At 52.3% G+C, this 15,625-nt stretch overlaps 1 protein-coding gene across 2 annotated transcripts in view; it reads left to right on the top strand.

The window, feature by feature from the left end:
* The window catches only part of CD99L2 (CD99 molecule like 2), a 34,435-nt gene extending 19,697 nt beyond the window's left edge, over positions 1 to 14,738 (top strand). Inside the window, exons 3-11 of one of the 2 annotated variants that reach the window (XM_072876600.1) lie at positions 421 to 459; positions 1,869 to 1,964; positions 2,842 to 2,922; positions 3,907 to 3,999; positions 6,197 to 6,259; positions 7,340 to 7,375; positions 7,457 to 7,576; positions 10,238 to 10,303; positions 10,745 to 14,738. In XM_072876600.1, coding sequence (XP_072732701.1) covers positions 421 to 459; positions 1,869 to 1,964; positions 2,842 to 2,922; positions 3,907 to 3,999; positions 6,197 to 6,259; positions 7,340 to 7,375; positions 7,457 to 7,576; positions 10,238 to 10,303; positions 10,745 to 10,809 — 659 coding nt within the window. In that variant the 3' untranslated portion in view covers positions 10,810 to 14,738. Of the gene's footprint in view, positions 1 to 420; positions 460 to 1,868; positions 1,965 to 2,841; positions 2,923 to 3,906; positions 4,000 to 6,196; positions 6,260 to 7,339; positions 7,376 to 7,456; positions 7,577 to 9,857; positions 10,037 to 10,237; positions 10,304 to 10,744 lie in introns of those variants that run through there. The other variant, XM_072876599.1, reaches the window with a different exon arrangement.
* The last annotated feature ends 887 nt before the right edge of the window (positions 14,739 to 15,625 follow it).

Below are 15,625 nucleotides of genomic sequence, written 5' to 3'. Positions count from 1 at the left end.
GGGACCACAAAACATTGGCAGCTTACTCTTCTTTTCCACGCTGTTTGGTACATTATCTGCCCTTGCTCTGTTTGCTGCTGTCTCCGGGAGTCTTAATTCAGAGCAGTTTATTACAGCTCTCTGCTTTCCGCGTGGCGGGGTGCCGGCCTGCTCGGCGGCAGCGGTCGGCCCCAGGCGCAGCCGTGCCCCGCGGAGCTCTGGGTTCAGTCCCGCACGGGGCTGCAGCCGCCCGCCCTCGCGCGCAGGCAGCCCCGCGCCCCGCGCCGTGCGCCTGGGGTTCGTGGCTCTGGGCTCTGAGACCAGCAATGGTCAGCTGGAAAGCTCGTGGTGAAATCTTTGCCATTTATTCTCAAACCAGAAGTGACACATTTTCGGTGATGGCCATGACTAACATTTTCCTCCCTGTCTGTTTTGTCACAGCCACTCCCAAGGGCCCCAGAAAGCCGGCAGGTGGGACAGGTGAGACCTTCTTGCGTGCGTATCCTTTAAGCACAGCGTGGGGTTTGCTTCCCATGGGGGTTTGAACCGTGTGAGCCCCCCGTGGGCTGCGTGCGTGTGGCTGGGTGCTGCTGCCTTAGCAGAGGCTGTGGGACACCTTCGCTTGCCGGCGTGCCTATGTGTACTACTCCCATACGGCCGAAGTAAATGCAATATTGATATTTCTGTCCATGCTGAAGGTGAGTGGCAGTGGAGCATTTACGGCCAATGCTGAATTCCGCACACTTTGCAGTATCCTAATGGAAAAGACACAAATCACTGCTCAGCTACACAAGGGCTTTTGTTTCTGGCTGCATGGCACCTGCTAGCTTTCCTTCCAGGAGGGAGCCCAGAGGATATATCCCTTCCTTTTTTTACTCCAAGATATCCCCGACCTCCATGAAAGGCCCAGCCTGGTGACATTTCCCCATCCAGGGAAAAATGTCTCTCCGACTGTTTGTGCCTGTCAGATGTGCTGGCTGGCCGGCTCCACAGCACCTGCCCCGGTTGAGGAAGCTCCCTTAAATTCTCCTGCTTTTCATTGCCGGCAGCTCCTCTGGCTCAGTTCTGGCCAAACATACCTACTTAAATATAGCACGGTCACAAGAGCCGAGGGTTGCTCAACCCCGCCGGAGGAGCCTGAAATAAACTGCTGCGGGGGAACACTTGGAAGTGAATCTGCTTGCCCCTGCATGAGGATCTTGGCACAAATTTAAGCAAATCTGACTGTCCAGCTCCTTGGCCACCGTAGTCTTTGCTAGGGACAAGAAAAGCCAAGTGCCAGAAGCACGCGCAGGGCTTCAGCCTTTGGATCGCAGCCCGAATGAGAGGCCGTTTGATCCAATAAACTCTCCCCAGGAAACAGATGTGTGCCGAGGCCGAGGCTTCATCTCGGCGAGTTTCTTCGTCCCCAAGGAGTGCTTTTTGGATGAGTGATGCCCTGGCCCCTCTCCCGTGCATGCTCTGCTCAGCCTAGGGTCACTCATGGGCGGCCGTGCAGGGAGCAGAGCGGGTCCCAGCCACCGGCTCGATCCCCACAGCACCTTCTCGTCTGCACCATCTCTCAGGAGATGCCACAGGACACCAGCGGGTCTCACCCCCAAACGCATTATTTTGGGGTTGCTCGGGCTGGGAGTGGGCGGCAGCCACAGCTCGGATGGGGAGGCTTGAACGATGGCCAGCTGGTCTGGAGGCTCTGCGGTACGGTTGCGATTGAGCAGCGGAGCAGCTGGACGCCCTTTTCAGCTCCACGGGCGCCGGTGGCCTCCGGCAGTGGTGCAAGGTTGCTCGCACAGCACCCGCAGGGCTGCGCGCGGGGGATGCGTGCTGAAAGCCTCGCACCGTCCCCACAAACGATGGGGGTTTTAACGATCCCTTCTCTCCTGCAACAGGCTTTGATTTGGCTGATTACTTTGACACCCCTCTGGAGACTACCACCAAACCAGCCAAGCCGACTCCGAAGCCCTTCCCCAGGCCAGGGAAGCCAGGTACTGCGGAGCTCCCCCGCGCCCCAGGGAGGGTGCACGTGTGCTTGCCCTCAGGGCTCCAGATGGGGGAAAACGCTCCCCAGGATAACTGGGAGCCGTCCCGGCAGCCGGGAGGCTGGGATCGGGCATTGACAGATGAGCTCCGGCAAGTTTTCATGACCACCAACAGGTGACTTTGAAAAGCGAGGACCAGCTCCTCCTGCTCCGCTGTCATGGCGGAGCCGGCAGAGGAGATGCTCCAGGCTCTCGCTGACATGCCAGGAGGGTCAGCACCAGCATTTCGCCATCCTCCCTCCCTCGCTGCCCACGTGCCCCTGTGTGAGCCATATCAGGGGGCTTCGGCAAGCAGCATTTGTAAAAGGTTTTAACCAGAATGGAGCTGTACGCTGCTACTAGGTGGGAGATTTCATCGCCAAAGTAGCACATCCTTAAGTATCGTTTCAGTGGTGCCTGCTCCTGCTCCTGCATGCCGTGGGTAGCCAGCGGGGGTGGCCCGGGGCTGCCCTCGCGATGGCAGAGCTCGCGTGAGCGGGTGTCAGCGTGCGTCCCGCCAGCAGCGTGTTTGGGGGGTTTTCTTGGCAGCCCTGCTTGTCCCCTTCTCAAATTCAAGCCCCACTGACACGTGGCCTGGCACAGGGGATCCCCACAAAGGTGCCCGTCACCCACACCGAGTGCTCAAGCGTCCCTGGGGCACCAACGGGCAGGGGATGGCCCCGGTGTCGGGGGCAGCTGAAGTTGTGGAGAGACCAGAGCCCTGAACCGCCCCAGCACAGCCACCGTCTCCCTGCGGGGAGGGGTTCCCCTCCCAGCACTTGTGCAAATGCACGTTTCAGAGCGTAACGTCATTTTGGTCTCTTTTTTTTTTCCCTCCCTGCAGACAACAGCTTTTGGGATGTCATCCGCACCACCACGACCAAGCAGCCAAAAACTACGAGGGCCCCCCCCAAGCATAACCCAGGTGAGCGTGAGCTCCCCAGCCCCCGCAGCTTCACCCCGGCTCTGCTGCCAGAGGCTTCGGGATGTGCCGTGAAGGCGGCGCTGCCCCTCGCCCTGCTATTTCCAGCCTCTAGTCTGTTTGGTCACAGGAGACACCTAGGAAAAATAAATAAATAAAAAAACACACGGCAGACGGTATCTGAGCATTACCCTGCACTTCCCTGGTGCCCTCGGCGGCTCCTCGACCGTTTTGCATTCCTCTGCCTGTTTTAAGGCTGTGGGCTTGCTGCCCTCCCCGGCACGGCAGGGCACGGCGCGGCACGGCACAGCCCAGCCGTGCCAGGCTCCACTGACGCACCGGTCCCGCAGGCTCAGGGCACCCTGTCAGCCGGCCGCTTTGCTGCCTGCTCAGGCAGAGTTTTGGCAAAAGGCGCTCCCAGGCTTAAAAAACCAAAAAAGCCATTTTGGATCAGAATAAACTAAGGTGCAAGCTGGCGGGAGGGCTGAGGAGCTCAGGTTGGCTCCGTGCCACGGTTTTAGCCACCGTTTAGCGCAGGCGATAGCTGCGCCGGGCTGCTCAGCATACCAACTGGGCGCTTCACGGAGGAAAATAACACCGAGCGATCGAGTCGCGGGCCGGCCCAGCCAGCGTGCCAGCGCGCGCAGCCGCCTCCTTCCCCTCCGCTGGCTGGGCCCTTGGGAACACCTCTTCGGCTCTGGCCTTTTCTACCCGGCTTGATTTATCCGACTGCCTGCCGCTCAAGCCACGGCGCGAGACTTTCTGCGGGAAGACCACAACGTTTCTCACTGCAGCGGCGCAGAGGCATGAAACAGAATGGGTTCGGAAGACCTGCCACGATGCTGCACAGCAAAACTGGGAGACGCTTGTGTCGGGGGCTTCGTCTCTTGCTGGCACTTTTCCCTGGCAAAGCTGAGCCTTTCCTTGATTAATTGCAGAGTTCCCCAGCCTGCAGCCAGCACTGCTAACCCCCGTGTTGTTTTCTAGCAAAGAATCCTATGGATTTGGACTTGGCTGATGCCCTTGATGATAAGAACGATGGGAAAGATGCTGGGAGGCCAGACGTAAGGCCAGGTGAAGGTACGTTGACTTCCCCTCTCCCTCCTGCTTGCCACCAGCCGCGCAGTCCCCCGGGACCTGCGGGATATCGTGCCCGGCCCCTCCCGGGAAGAGACTCTCACTGCCAGACACCATCCCTGCCAAGCGACGGGGTAAGGAGAAACGGAGGCGCTGCCTTGTCCGAGGCTCCTGCCTGCCGCCAGCACCCCGCCGCCCCTGCCCTGCCCGCGCAGGTGTTTCCGCAGGCAGCGCAGCCCCTTCTCCAGGGCCGCGGGAGGGACGGAGCCCCTGCCTCGACAGTCTGTGGCAGAGAGGGGCTCTGCCTAACGACCTGTTGCCTGTCTGCAGGTTTCTTTCCCAGGGTCTCTTCTGACCCATTAAATTGCGGGGATTGTGTTAAGTTCCCCCTCGTCCCCGTACCTGACAGCTATTTAACCGAGGGCATGTGCTGTTGGGGTTCACAGTCGTTGCCAAGACATAAATCTAGAGCAGGCTTAAGTCCTGGCATAACATACGCTGTGGGCTGGGAGATCTCTGAAATACTCCAGTGAATGAATCATTTGTCTACGAGGATTGTTCCCCTGAGCACTTGAGCTAGAAAACAGACTTTGCACGGCTAGTTTATTGATGTCGAGATGGCCGTATACCCTGCTCACACATGTAATTAATAGTCAGATATTTTATTAGATTGTATTAACTAGGTGACTTGTCTGCACTTTGATATTCTGGGCTTGTTGAGGTTTCAGACTCCTGCAGGAAAGGTTGAGGTGTTGAACTGCTGGAACGTGGCACCGGTCACAAACCAGCACACGCGGTCCCCCGGCATTGCTGCACCCTGGACTGCCCAGGACCTCTCCCGGTTCTGGCACAGTCAGGGTTTATTTTCTTTATACACTCATTACTAAGCCCATAAATCTGTTTTTTGTGGTAAGCTGGTGAATAAGGCAGTCTCTTCCAGGCTGTTAAGGCAAAGGTAACCCTTCCCAAGGCGCAGCGTCGGAGAAGGAGCCTTTTCTGGCTCGGCATTGGGTCTCTTCTCCCATCACGCGCCCCAAGGCTCCCTCTGGGAGTGGAGCCCGGGGCTTCAACAGCTCCACTCATTCAGCTGCTGATTCCCAGACCGTGCTTCTCTGCGCCTATCCTGCACGAATTAAACATTCCCGCTGCAACCGTGTCAGAGATAACTTTTTCACCTGTACCGAGCCGTGCTGGTGCTCCGGTCTTCCACTGGAGCTGCCCTGTCCCTCCGGGAAGGAGGAGGGTCTGCTCCCTGCCTGCAGGGCCCTGGGCCAGGCTGGCGCTGCCAGGGGCTCACCAGAGGCAGGGCGAGGCCGTGCCGGTCCCCGCAGCACGGCCACTGCACACAGAAACCGCTTCTTCCTCCCTCCTCCTCTGCCAGCTGAGGCTGAGCAGCCAAAACGTTTCATGAACTCGTAAATACGTCAGTCATTTTTGTTAAAAAAAATAATATAGTAGTATTTAAACTTTGATTCAGGGGTATTCCTTTCAAGCTAGACAAAGTCAATTATTACCTCTTTTATGAGCTTAAAATAATTTGGGGTTAAATGTTTTGTTAGCATTTGGTAATTGTGAGAGAAACAGAACTGCTTATTAACCAGTCCCTGTTCTCGCTGGGGATGGAGTAGCTGGCTGGCTGGGAGCTGCTGGTTTAAATGGGTGTAAAAACCCCTGCTCTGGGCCCTGCTGCACAGAAAGCCCCACACGGCTCTTCAAAATAGATGGAGAGTTTCAGAGAAAAGACTCAAATGAATAGAGCGGCCTCCGTCTGCCCAGGAAAGAAACATTTCCCCAGGAGCGGGGGTTTGCGGGAGGCCAGTCCCTCCCTGGGTGCGTGATGTGCGCAGGTGACCCCCACCCAGAATCCCCCAAAAGTCCCGTTTCCAGGCCCTGCCCATCCAAAGGCACTCGGTTTTTGGGATCCCTCTCATCCCAGGCAAGGCACACACTGTATTTCCTTCCTGTTCTGTTGTTTTCTAGGCAGCTCTGGCTGCGGTCGCCCTCCCAGGAAGGCAGCTTTGGTGTTTTGCTGGGTGAATTTGGCTTTTGCGGGTTGAGAGAGCGAGCTCCCCTGCTGCCACGGAGCACACGGGAAGCCCGTGCCAGCTCTCCACAGGGAAGCCCGTGGCCGCTGCCTCCCCGTGGGGCCGTGTCTCCCTTCAGGTGCCAACCACCATTTGTTCTTGCGTTATTTTCAAAGCATTTTCAGACGACGACCTGGCTGGCATCGTGGATGGCGGCTACAGCCCGGACAAGAACAAAGGTAAGTGGTGACCTGCGTGCATTTGTTTGCTTTAGCAGTCGCGTCTCGGGCAATAACCACGGTATCAGCCAGCCTCCTAGGAACTGCCTTGTGCAGAGCAGCGCTCGCCTTCTCGACGGGGGCACGCACACGGGGAAAGGGGGTGTCTCAGGGGAACACGTAGTTTTTGGCCTCCACAGTCACGCCTCGTGCCAGCAGTTGGAGCTGCTTAGTTTTGGTCCCGTGGAGGCTGCGCAGCTCCAGCTGCCACCAGGGCAGATGGGACCCACATCTCCCTGCCACTGCAAAAGCAGACGCCTGCCCCTGTGCCGTGAGGGGGCACAAGCCTTCGTTTGCCTTCCACCACGCGACCACTGATGGTTGAAACAAGGAGGAAACCCAGCAACAATCGGATAAGCCTGTGCATTTGCGAGGATCCACAGCATTAAATATTAAAAGCAGTCAAGTAAAGAGATGAACACCACAAGCCCAATCAACATTTAATGAATCCCTGTGCCAAGGACAAACCACATCGGAGGCATTAATACAATGCTGACCTGCTTCCATAAATTCAGGATGCGAGTGACTTGGTAAGGACTGCAGCTTCCAGCAGGAGCGGCTTCTCCTCCCAGCCCAGTTTCTCTGGGGAAGGTGATGTTAAAACAGACTTCAGGCCAAGTGAAGGTTCCTTGACATTATGGAGCTCAGCCAGTCACCTCCCTGTGACGGCACAAGTACGCTGCGTGACTCTGACAATGTTTCATTTGTCCTCTCTTTACACCGAGAGCAGCGCGGGACAGAGGTGAGGTTAGCTGTTGTGCTGGCAGAGGCTCTGCCCAAAGCTCCCCCAAGCGCGGGCGGTGGGAGAGAGGAGCAGCTTCGGACCCCTCTGAGGAGCGGCGACGAGCTGCCCCGGGCGGCGGTGCGGGGCAGCGGAGGCACTGCACCCCACGGGGGCATACGCTCGCCCCCGGCCCAGGGCTGCCCCCGGGGCTGCACTGCCGCCCCTCCCGGCCTGCCTGCTCCCTCCTGGGCTGCCGGCTGCCGTAGTGGGGAGAGCAGAGGGGCTCGGGGCCGCTGATGGGCTCTTGTCTTTTGCAGGTGCCGGGGGCGGCACTGACAGCAACTATGGCGGAGGTAGGTACCGCTGGGATGGGACAGGATGGGTGGTGCGTGTGCCCCTGCCGCATGGCACCCCGCTCTCTCTGCACCCCGCAGGCGGAGTGGCAGAGACAGGGACGATCGCCGGCATCGCCAGCGCTCTGGCCATGGCGCTCATCGGGGCCGTCTCCAGCTACATCTCCTACCAGCAGAAGAAGTTCTGCTTCAGCATCCAGCGTAAGTCCCCCCCAAGCACCTCGGGGGCACAGGGCAAGCACCCCCCTCTTTGCCCCGTGAACCCCACTGCCATTTTTCAGCCTGGAGAGAGGCAGGGGTGTCAGGCATCCAGTGACCTGGAGCTGGCAGAGCAGAGCCCTTCCCTCCCCCCAGCCCCGACCATGGGCCATTGAGCCCCCCTGCCCCGTCAGGCGTTGCACAGGCAGGGCCCCCCAGCAACAAGAGCCCCGGGACCCACTGCCATCCTGGAGGATGCACACAGCCCCTCGCACGCACCCACCGACAGCAGCAGCCAAGGACCAAAACACAGACACCAAACAGGGTAAATATAGAAAAAAACCACCACACCCCAAAATAAACAAACCAAAAACCCCCCAAAATCTCAGCAAGAGGTAAAAACTCACCAGGCAGCAGCAAGGGAAGCACAGCAAGCACCTGCAACCACGGCTGTCGGGCCACGAGCTGCTACAGCCGTGGGTGACACAGCCTCCCCACCCTGCCACAGGGGTGCAGCAGTCGCTGCAAGGAGGTGAAAATTAAGCAGCAAAGCTCCCTATTCCCAGAAAATGCCTTTTGCACGAGCTGCCTCATGAAGTTGCTCGGTATAAGCGTGCAGGAGGTGTCCCGACAGCCTCACCCCACGGCACCGGCCTGGCCACGGTGGGCTGCTGCAGCCTGTTACGGGGTGGCTGCAAACAGCTGGAAAAAGCTCTTTTTAAATTAATCAAATGAAATCTCCTGCGAGTCTCCTTTGCTCTGGGGGAAGGGTGTTCGGGGTTGGAAATTTCTGCTGGAATCCATCTATTTTCCCGGTTGTGCCTGAAACAAACAGGAACATTTTGGTAAATTAGATCAGCGGGAAAAGTCAAATGAATGTGATGGAATGAAACACCCTTGTATATTCCCCCCACTTAAATGATATTTTGGCAAGAATAAATAATTAAAAAAAAAAGAGTAAAGGCTTTGATGAGGGGGAAGCTGAGAGACACAAAGCCCCAGAAAGGCGGCAGGAAATTAAAGTTAATTATAAAGGAGGATTAATTTAAGCCATCAGACATGGCATGCTGGGCTAATGTCAGGCCTTAGATGCATTGCAATGCATGACAGAAATCTAAGAGCTGTCAGCCACTGCAAAAGTGGCTTTTTATTGAAAAACATAAATTGCATTTGGTGTTATCCCAGCAAAACACATGGGGGAGGCAGCGGTGGTGTGTAATGACCACTCGCTTGAAGCTCGGAGGGACAGGCTCGGCTTTTTCCCTTGCCCAGCCGTCCTTCTGTGGTGGCGAGGCTGCGGCTCCGTTTCTTGGGTTTGAGCCCCTTCGGACGAGCATTTGCCGATGCCACTAAGGGATGCGTACAACGCTGCCTCAGGGTCTTTATCCCGCTTTCTGTTCTCACGCCGCCTCTCCCGCTCGCCAGCCGAGCCCTGCGCTGTGGCCCAGCCTCTCCGCGTCCCTCTGCCCTCAGCCTCCCTGCCCGGGCCGGACAGGGGCTCCCGCCTCCGTGCCTTGGCCAGCCCCAGGCCGCACCGTCTGTGCTCCGTGGCGTTTTGGGGGGCTTTTTTAGCCGGTCGCAGAAGCGTGTCTTCTCTCACGCACCGCGGAGGCTGCGGCCGCCCCGTTGCTGCCTGAGGGCTCCCGTCGCGCTGCCTGGCCTCGGCCCGGCACCGTTCCCCGCCTCCCTCCCTCCCTCCGTCCCGTGAGGTGCGGGCGAGCCCCGTCAAAACCTGGTGGCGAGGCACGGCGGGTCCCTGCCGCACCTCGCGCTGCATTTAGATGCATATAAAGTTGAGATGCCTACAAGTTGCGTGGTGCATGGCCGCAGCCTGCCTTTGCAAACCGGCACGGCCCCCTCCCCTTGCCCGCTCCCTCCCTAAGGGGACGCGGCGCTTAGCGCAGCGCTCCCGTCTCCGCCGCTCTCCGGAGAGGTCCTTTAGAGGAGCTGCAGAGGACGACTGAGGTCCGTGGCACACCCCAGGCAGTCTTAGCTCATCTTCTGCAGCCCTGAGCTGGACCGTGGCGAGCGGTGCCCCCCCTTCCCCTTGCGCTCCCTCTTGCTGCGCCTGGCAGCCGCCCCGCAGCGCCCAGCCTTGCCCCTTGGCCTGGGCTGCACCTGTTGCAAACACTGGAAACTTCTTTGCATGTAAATAAGGGACTTATTCGGGATTTGACACCCCACTGGGATCCTGCTTCGTCACCGCAGCCCTGCTCTAAACTGCTTCTTGCAGCTCTGCATAACTTAGCTTTTAATGAGAACGATACCGTCTCTCTACGCTTAGACGCAGCCCCGCTGCACAGCAGTCCCGTCCGGAAGACGAACCTACCCCATGCACTTCTCCTAGCTGAGCGCCTTAGCACGGTAATTAGCCTTGCTGCTTTGCATGATAAAGATGAAGCAAGAGACTCCGAAAAAAGGGCTGCTGCTCGAAGCTGTGCCTTCTAGGCAAGCCTCTGTGGTCACTTTAAAATCCAGCAAGGCTTTCTCAGCACTGTTTATGGTTTACTGATGTGTCTGTACTGCCGTTAATGCAGAGGAGGTTCCGAAAAGGCATCTTAGCTTTTACAGCAGATAGGCCCATTACCGGAGTTTTTAAGGCATCAAAGAAATCATTTTTACTTCCTACCCTCCCATCTCACTGTCTTTATTGTTCCTTCTCAGAGGGACTTAACGCGGAATATGTGAAAGGAGAAAACATGGAAGCTGTTGTAAGCGAGGAACCCCAAGGTGAGAACCTTGCATTCCTTACCCTGTCTGCATCTGGCCACAAAAGCAGCTTTACTGAGGGACTTTAAGAAAGTCCCTCGTGCTGGACTGAGCTGCCGTGTCTCTTTGATGAAGACACCACTTAGGTGATGCTGCAGCTTTTTGTGAAACACCCACCACAGTGGTTTTTCCCCTTTGCTGCACACAAAGGAAAGCCATGGTAAGAGACCAAGGAGCTCATGCTGCAGACGATGGCAGTTCATATTTAGCTTTCATGTTTTCAGCCATCGAGAGTGTCTTATACAAGAAAAGCATGATCCTTCTTTCAGTGACAGATAATCAAGGCTGCTGCAAAGGCTTTTCCAATGTCACATACAACCAACCAGTACTGGGCACCCGTTGCTTGCGCTCTGCTTCCATCGTGTGCTATTGTACTCATTATTTTCCTTTCTTTCTCCCTAGTTAAATATTCAGTACTGGAAACACAGTCAGCAGAACCACCAAAACAAGACAGTGCGAAGATTTAGAGCATGACCCAGGGCTAGAAAAGAATCAGTCAGCAGCAAACGGAGATCTTACATGCTTGTAATTTAGCTTTTTATTTAATTTGACTCCAAAGCTATTCGATGTGTATTTAGGCTTGAACTGGCTTCTTGTTGCTCTAGGCTTTAGGGTTAGAGTGGTAGTATGTGTTTATTTTTTTTAAAGAGGTACATGTTTACATTGAAGTAATATTGTAGGTTTGATGTCCAGTTATATGCAAACCAACAGAAGGTGCTTCAGCAGTCGTCGATTTTCAATTAAGGGACAAGGTCTTTTTCGAGGAGCAGAAGAGCTTACAGGTGTGAGGACAGTGAAGTGCCTGTAAATAGCAATCCAAAGCAAACCATTCAGAGCCCTTTGTAAAGCACCTCCAGCCAACTTCTGCCATCAGCTATGGGCATGTCACTTCCAACGGCGGTGATGAAAACTGCACATTTCCTGAGGGTAGATTGAGGTCCTTAGTGTAGCTACACCTAAAAATAAAGTGCCTATGGGTAGGTCCTCAGGCGGGGCCTCGGGCTGAGGCAGGTGACTCCCTCCTCAGAAGCCAGGAGTTGAGGATGCTTCACCACCACGCAGTGCTGGGCTTGTAACCACATGAAAGGACCCGATTTTCATGCCCAGTCATAAATACAGGTAATAGCAGCGTGTGCAGTGTTCACTTTTAGCAAATACCATTTGAATGCTTGGCTATGCTAGAGACCAGAATGGAGCTGAAGCTGCCCAGTGGTACAGTTTGTCTGTGTGACATGAGATACATTGTCACTGAAATGAAAAGTGTGTGTTTGGATGCTTCCAAGGACAGATCTCATTCACACTAGAACAAATTACAGATCTAACCCAAAAGAAAATAAAGAAAGTAGGTATCCGTTAAGACCTGTGACACTCACTGCCACAAGAGAAGTCAAGCTTAGCGAGATACAGTCCCCCCACCTTCTCCTGCAATCATTAACGCAACCATTGAGAGCACTCCCTGGCACCCGAGGCAGAAAAAGGATATAAAGCTTCGTTCTTTGTGTCACCGACTAACCTTTAGAAAAGGCAGCATCTCCTGCGAGGATGGGTCCTCCATCACCGTCCTGCATGGGGTTCCTGCAGCTTCCTGGGAAGCATCGGGCTGCGAGCGGTGCTCAGCGGGACACTGGGCTACCACCACGACAGCACCCCGACCCCGCGCGGGTGCTCGTGCAACCCTCTTCAATGTTGTGGCACCAGTGTCGAGACCTGACCTTCACTATGTTGCAAGAATTTGTGTTTGTATTTCTCATCTCTCCCCAACCCTTTTTTATCGCTGCTAAAATGTGGATACTACCACTTTCTGATACATTTATCCAAATCAATGATTGCTTAAAAAGCATGCTCTCAAGTGAAGGAAAATTCACTTTACGTGGTGTAAGAGGTACTCATTATTTATCTATAAACCTGAAATGTGTGCATTTTGTACTGTTTTGCAAATCCCATATTTTGTGAATGTGTATTTTAAAAAAGCCTTTCCAGTTTGATGTACAAATTCACAGCTTTCAGGTAGACACGACGTACAGAAGGCCTTGCCAGGAGGTCAGTCAGCCTAGGAGCACTGCTGCCTAACAGCTCCATTTGAAAGGCAATTGCCTAGTAACATGGCTAAGTATTTTGCAATAGCTGCACAATTCTTTATGCTCTTTTTAACACTTGCAGTTTTTAAGCCTTACACTAGCTCTAACAGAACAGCTGCAGTGTTTTATAAGGGAGACAGGTTCTAGGGATATATGGTGCCTCACGTGTATTCAGAACGCCTACGCTGCAACACTACTGCTGCTTTGTTTTATGAATGTGTTTGGACTAGAAAACAAAAATATTTCATTATTGGCTGCTGGGAGAGTGGAAGCGGAGGAAATAGAGATGGGATACACTGTGTTCGCTTACTGCCCGAGAAGGGTTTTCACGGAGGAAGCGTGGTCTGCAGGATTCGGATCATCACGTGCAGGAGCTCAGACACCAACAAAGCCACGCAGCTGAGTTTGTGCATCTCCATTCCCAAGCACTGTCGCCTGTTTTTCTTTCTTAGCCAAACACATTTGAAAACTATAGCATGAAAAATCTTTTTAGAAAGTTATTGTAGATGAAGTGTTACAACATGGCATTGATGAACACTAGGAGCCGTTCTCCTAGCTTAGATCAAGTGACTGTAATTCCGTTTCTCCTTTTGCCGATGATGATGTTTTCTGTAGATGCAGATCATCGGTTTTACTGCATTTCTGCATTCGTGCCCTCCCTGTTTGTCTAGCGGACAGTGCCATGGAGCGTCCAGCACTGCTTAAAGAATATAGTGCCTACCCCTCCTTTGGGAAACTCTTACACTAGAACATATGAGAAACACGTGTCTAATTCACCAAGACTGCAGTTTAAAAGGGGGGGGGGGGGAGACAAAAAAGCTCTTTCACTGAAAAAAACTACATGGTTTTTAGAACTCAGAAGTTGCTCCTTTCCCCAAGGCCTTTTCTATGACTTTGGTGAATATTTACACCTTAGTGTAATTTCTAGGTATGTGGAAAACTATAAATGCACAGTGAAAGGGAGCACTTTTTCAAAAATTTCCAGTAACAGAATTCAAGATCTCTTTCTCTAGGATTTAAAATAGGAAAATATTGACAAATACCCCAGTAAAGAAATTAAACTTGGTCTTCTTTTCAAAACTGGACAAAAGTAAGTCTTAATGTGCTAAATGTCAGTAAAGGCTCCATTGCTTTTTATTGCAGTCTGTCTCCTTCTCCATCTGAACTGTCAGACCAGTCTCTGAGAAAAAGGGAGTTTATGTATCACCTATATTTTAAGTATTGTAGCAACTGAGAGGATTCCTGTGTGTTTTCCTAGTAGTGATCCAAGTTCTGAAACACCTGACCCAGCACTGACCTCTCTAACTACTTCCATTTAATTAGTATCTATTCTCTTTAAATCTGGATATGGAATTTTTAAAAATCCTGCACTTTAAGGTCTGTATACCTGGTATGAACTTTCTCATCCTTTATTAAAAAAGGCCATAAAACACTGGAAAACCGGGATTTTTTTTTCTCATGAGTCCAAAACTCTATATACAGCTGCCCTGTACTTATGTACTACCTGTGCTGTGAGCTCTTATCACACCTCACTTCTTCAGCTTAACTAAAGCTATTTTTAATAACGTGATTCAGAAAAGGTTTCTCAATTACAGAGAAAACAGAGAATTGAAAGAATTTAACTAGCTCTTTTCCTGTTGTTTATTCTATCAATTACTTGCATTTTCCTTTGGCAATACTGCAGTAGTTTCTTCATTTGAGATTTGGCAATACTGTAGTAGTTTCTTTGTTTTAGATTCTTCAGTTGAGAATACTCTGACATGAATTTCAGATACTCTGGCACTATGAACTCAGTCATTTTCATGCAACCCCACTAATGAACCCTTACAAGTGCTATATTGTCATTCTTAACTACACATTTGTTGTGATAAAAGTGGAATTAGTCCATAATACCATTTCAAATTCTGAAAAAGTAAGATGAGTCGACAGGCTAAGGCTTTAAAAATCTGCTGCTGCAACAAAGGAGGTTCAGGAACAAATGAAGTTCAGAAACGGTATTGTGAAATTAGAGAATCCTTTCTTTGCAGTGAAGTCCTTACTTAAAAGCGAGGCATATTGTTTGCTGATGCAGAAGCGATCCATACCAAATGAAGGTTGAACGTTACGCTGTACGAAAATAAGATCCATTTTGCTAATGTGCATGTAAGGATCATGGGGGTAAAAATCAGAATTTGACTATCATTGGAAAACACCGAATAAAACAAGTTGACTAGTAAAACATTTTAGACTTGATTTTTTGTGGGTTTTTTCATGTTGGAAGTAAACTGCAAATGGTGGGCTACATCCTTATTGTACATCACCTCTTCTATAACTACATAAAGACTTTGATTAAAAAAAACCAAATCAGACTGGACTTTGTGAGAAAACAAGTATCATTATGAAAACTTTAATTTCGTGGTAAAAATGAAGTATTCGTGCACGTGCATGCGCTCTCCTCCGGTCACCCAGCAGCGGAACTCCAGGCAGTGGCCCGTGCCCTGGCTGCACTCAGCACGGCTGCCTGCGGGCCCTTTCGCCACCCCAGGCTTCCTCCAGTTTTCTTTGGAATTGCACATCCAGTAGATGAATCTCCCATGCAGCACAAAATAAGCTTTTGACCTTTGTATAACGATGCAGTGCTTAGTCTCGTAGTCAAAAAAGGTGGTTTGTATTTCAAACTAGCCAATTCTGATTCATACTTCTTGTAGAAATAAAATTCTTTCTTCCCCACTGCACAAGATCTGGCAGTGAAAAGATCTCTAATACGATACCCACTTAGCTCAGCAGATGTGATCTCTCAGCAAACGGACATTCCTTTTTGCTTTCTAACATAAATGCTTCACGTGGGCAATACTCTAAATTGCCCATTTTACTTTGTCCTCTGCTGTGGGGCTCAGTGAATGGGAGTTGCTGATCCCTTATTTCCAGCTTTTAGAGAACCAGCCATTCTTGGTGTTACTACATACATACAGCATGTGAATTAGTACAGCTTTTCTTGGAAAATAAGAGAAAAATCAAACACTTCTTGTTTAAAGCTTTAACTCCTTGAGAGGAAGGCTGCCTATGCAGGGAACAAAACCAGGCAGATAGGCATGTTTACCAGCTTTAAAAGCCGCCTTCCATTTTAATGAAACAACAAAAAAATTATTTTTATCTACAAAGGAGGAAAAAGTGTCATTCAGCTCTGAAACAGGACTAAAATGGCAAAGTGTCTGATACTGATGAT

This window comes from Ciconia boyciana, chromosome 12 (genome assembly GCF_034638445.1).
Source record: "Ciconia boyciana chromosome 12, ASM3463844v1, whole genome shotgun sequence".
NCBI classification, from domain to species: domain Eukaryota; kingdom Metazoa; phylum Chordata; class Aves; order Ciconiiformes; family Ciconiidae; genus Ciconia; species Ciconia boyciana.
This window is presented reverse-complemented; position numbering and strand designations above follow the sequence as displayed.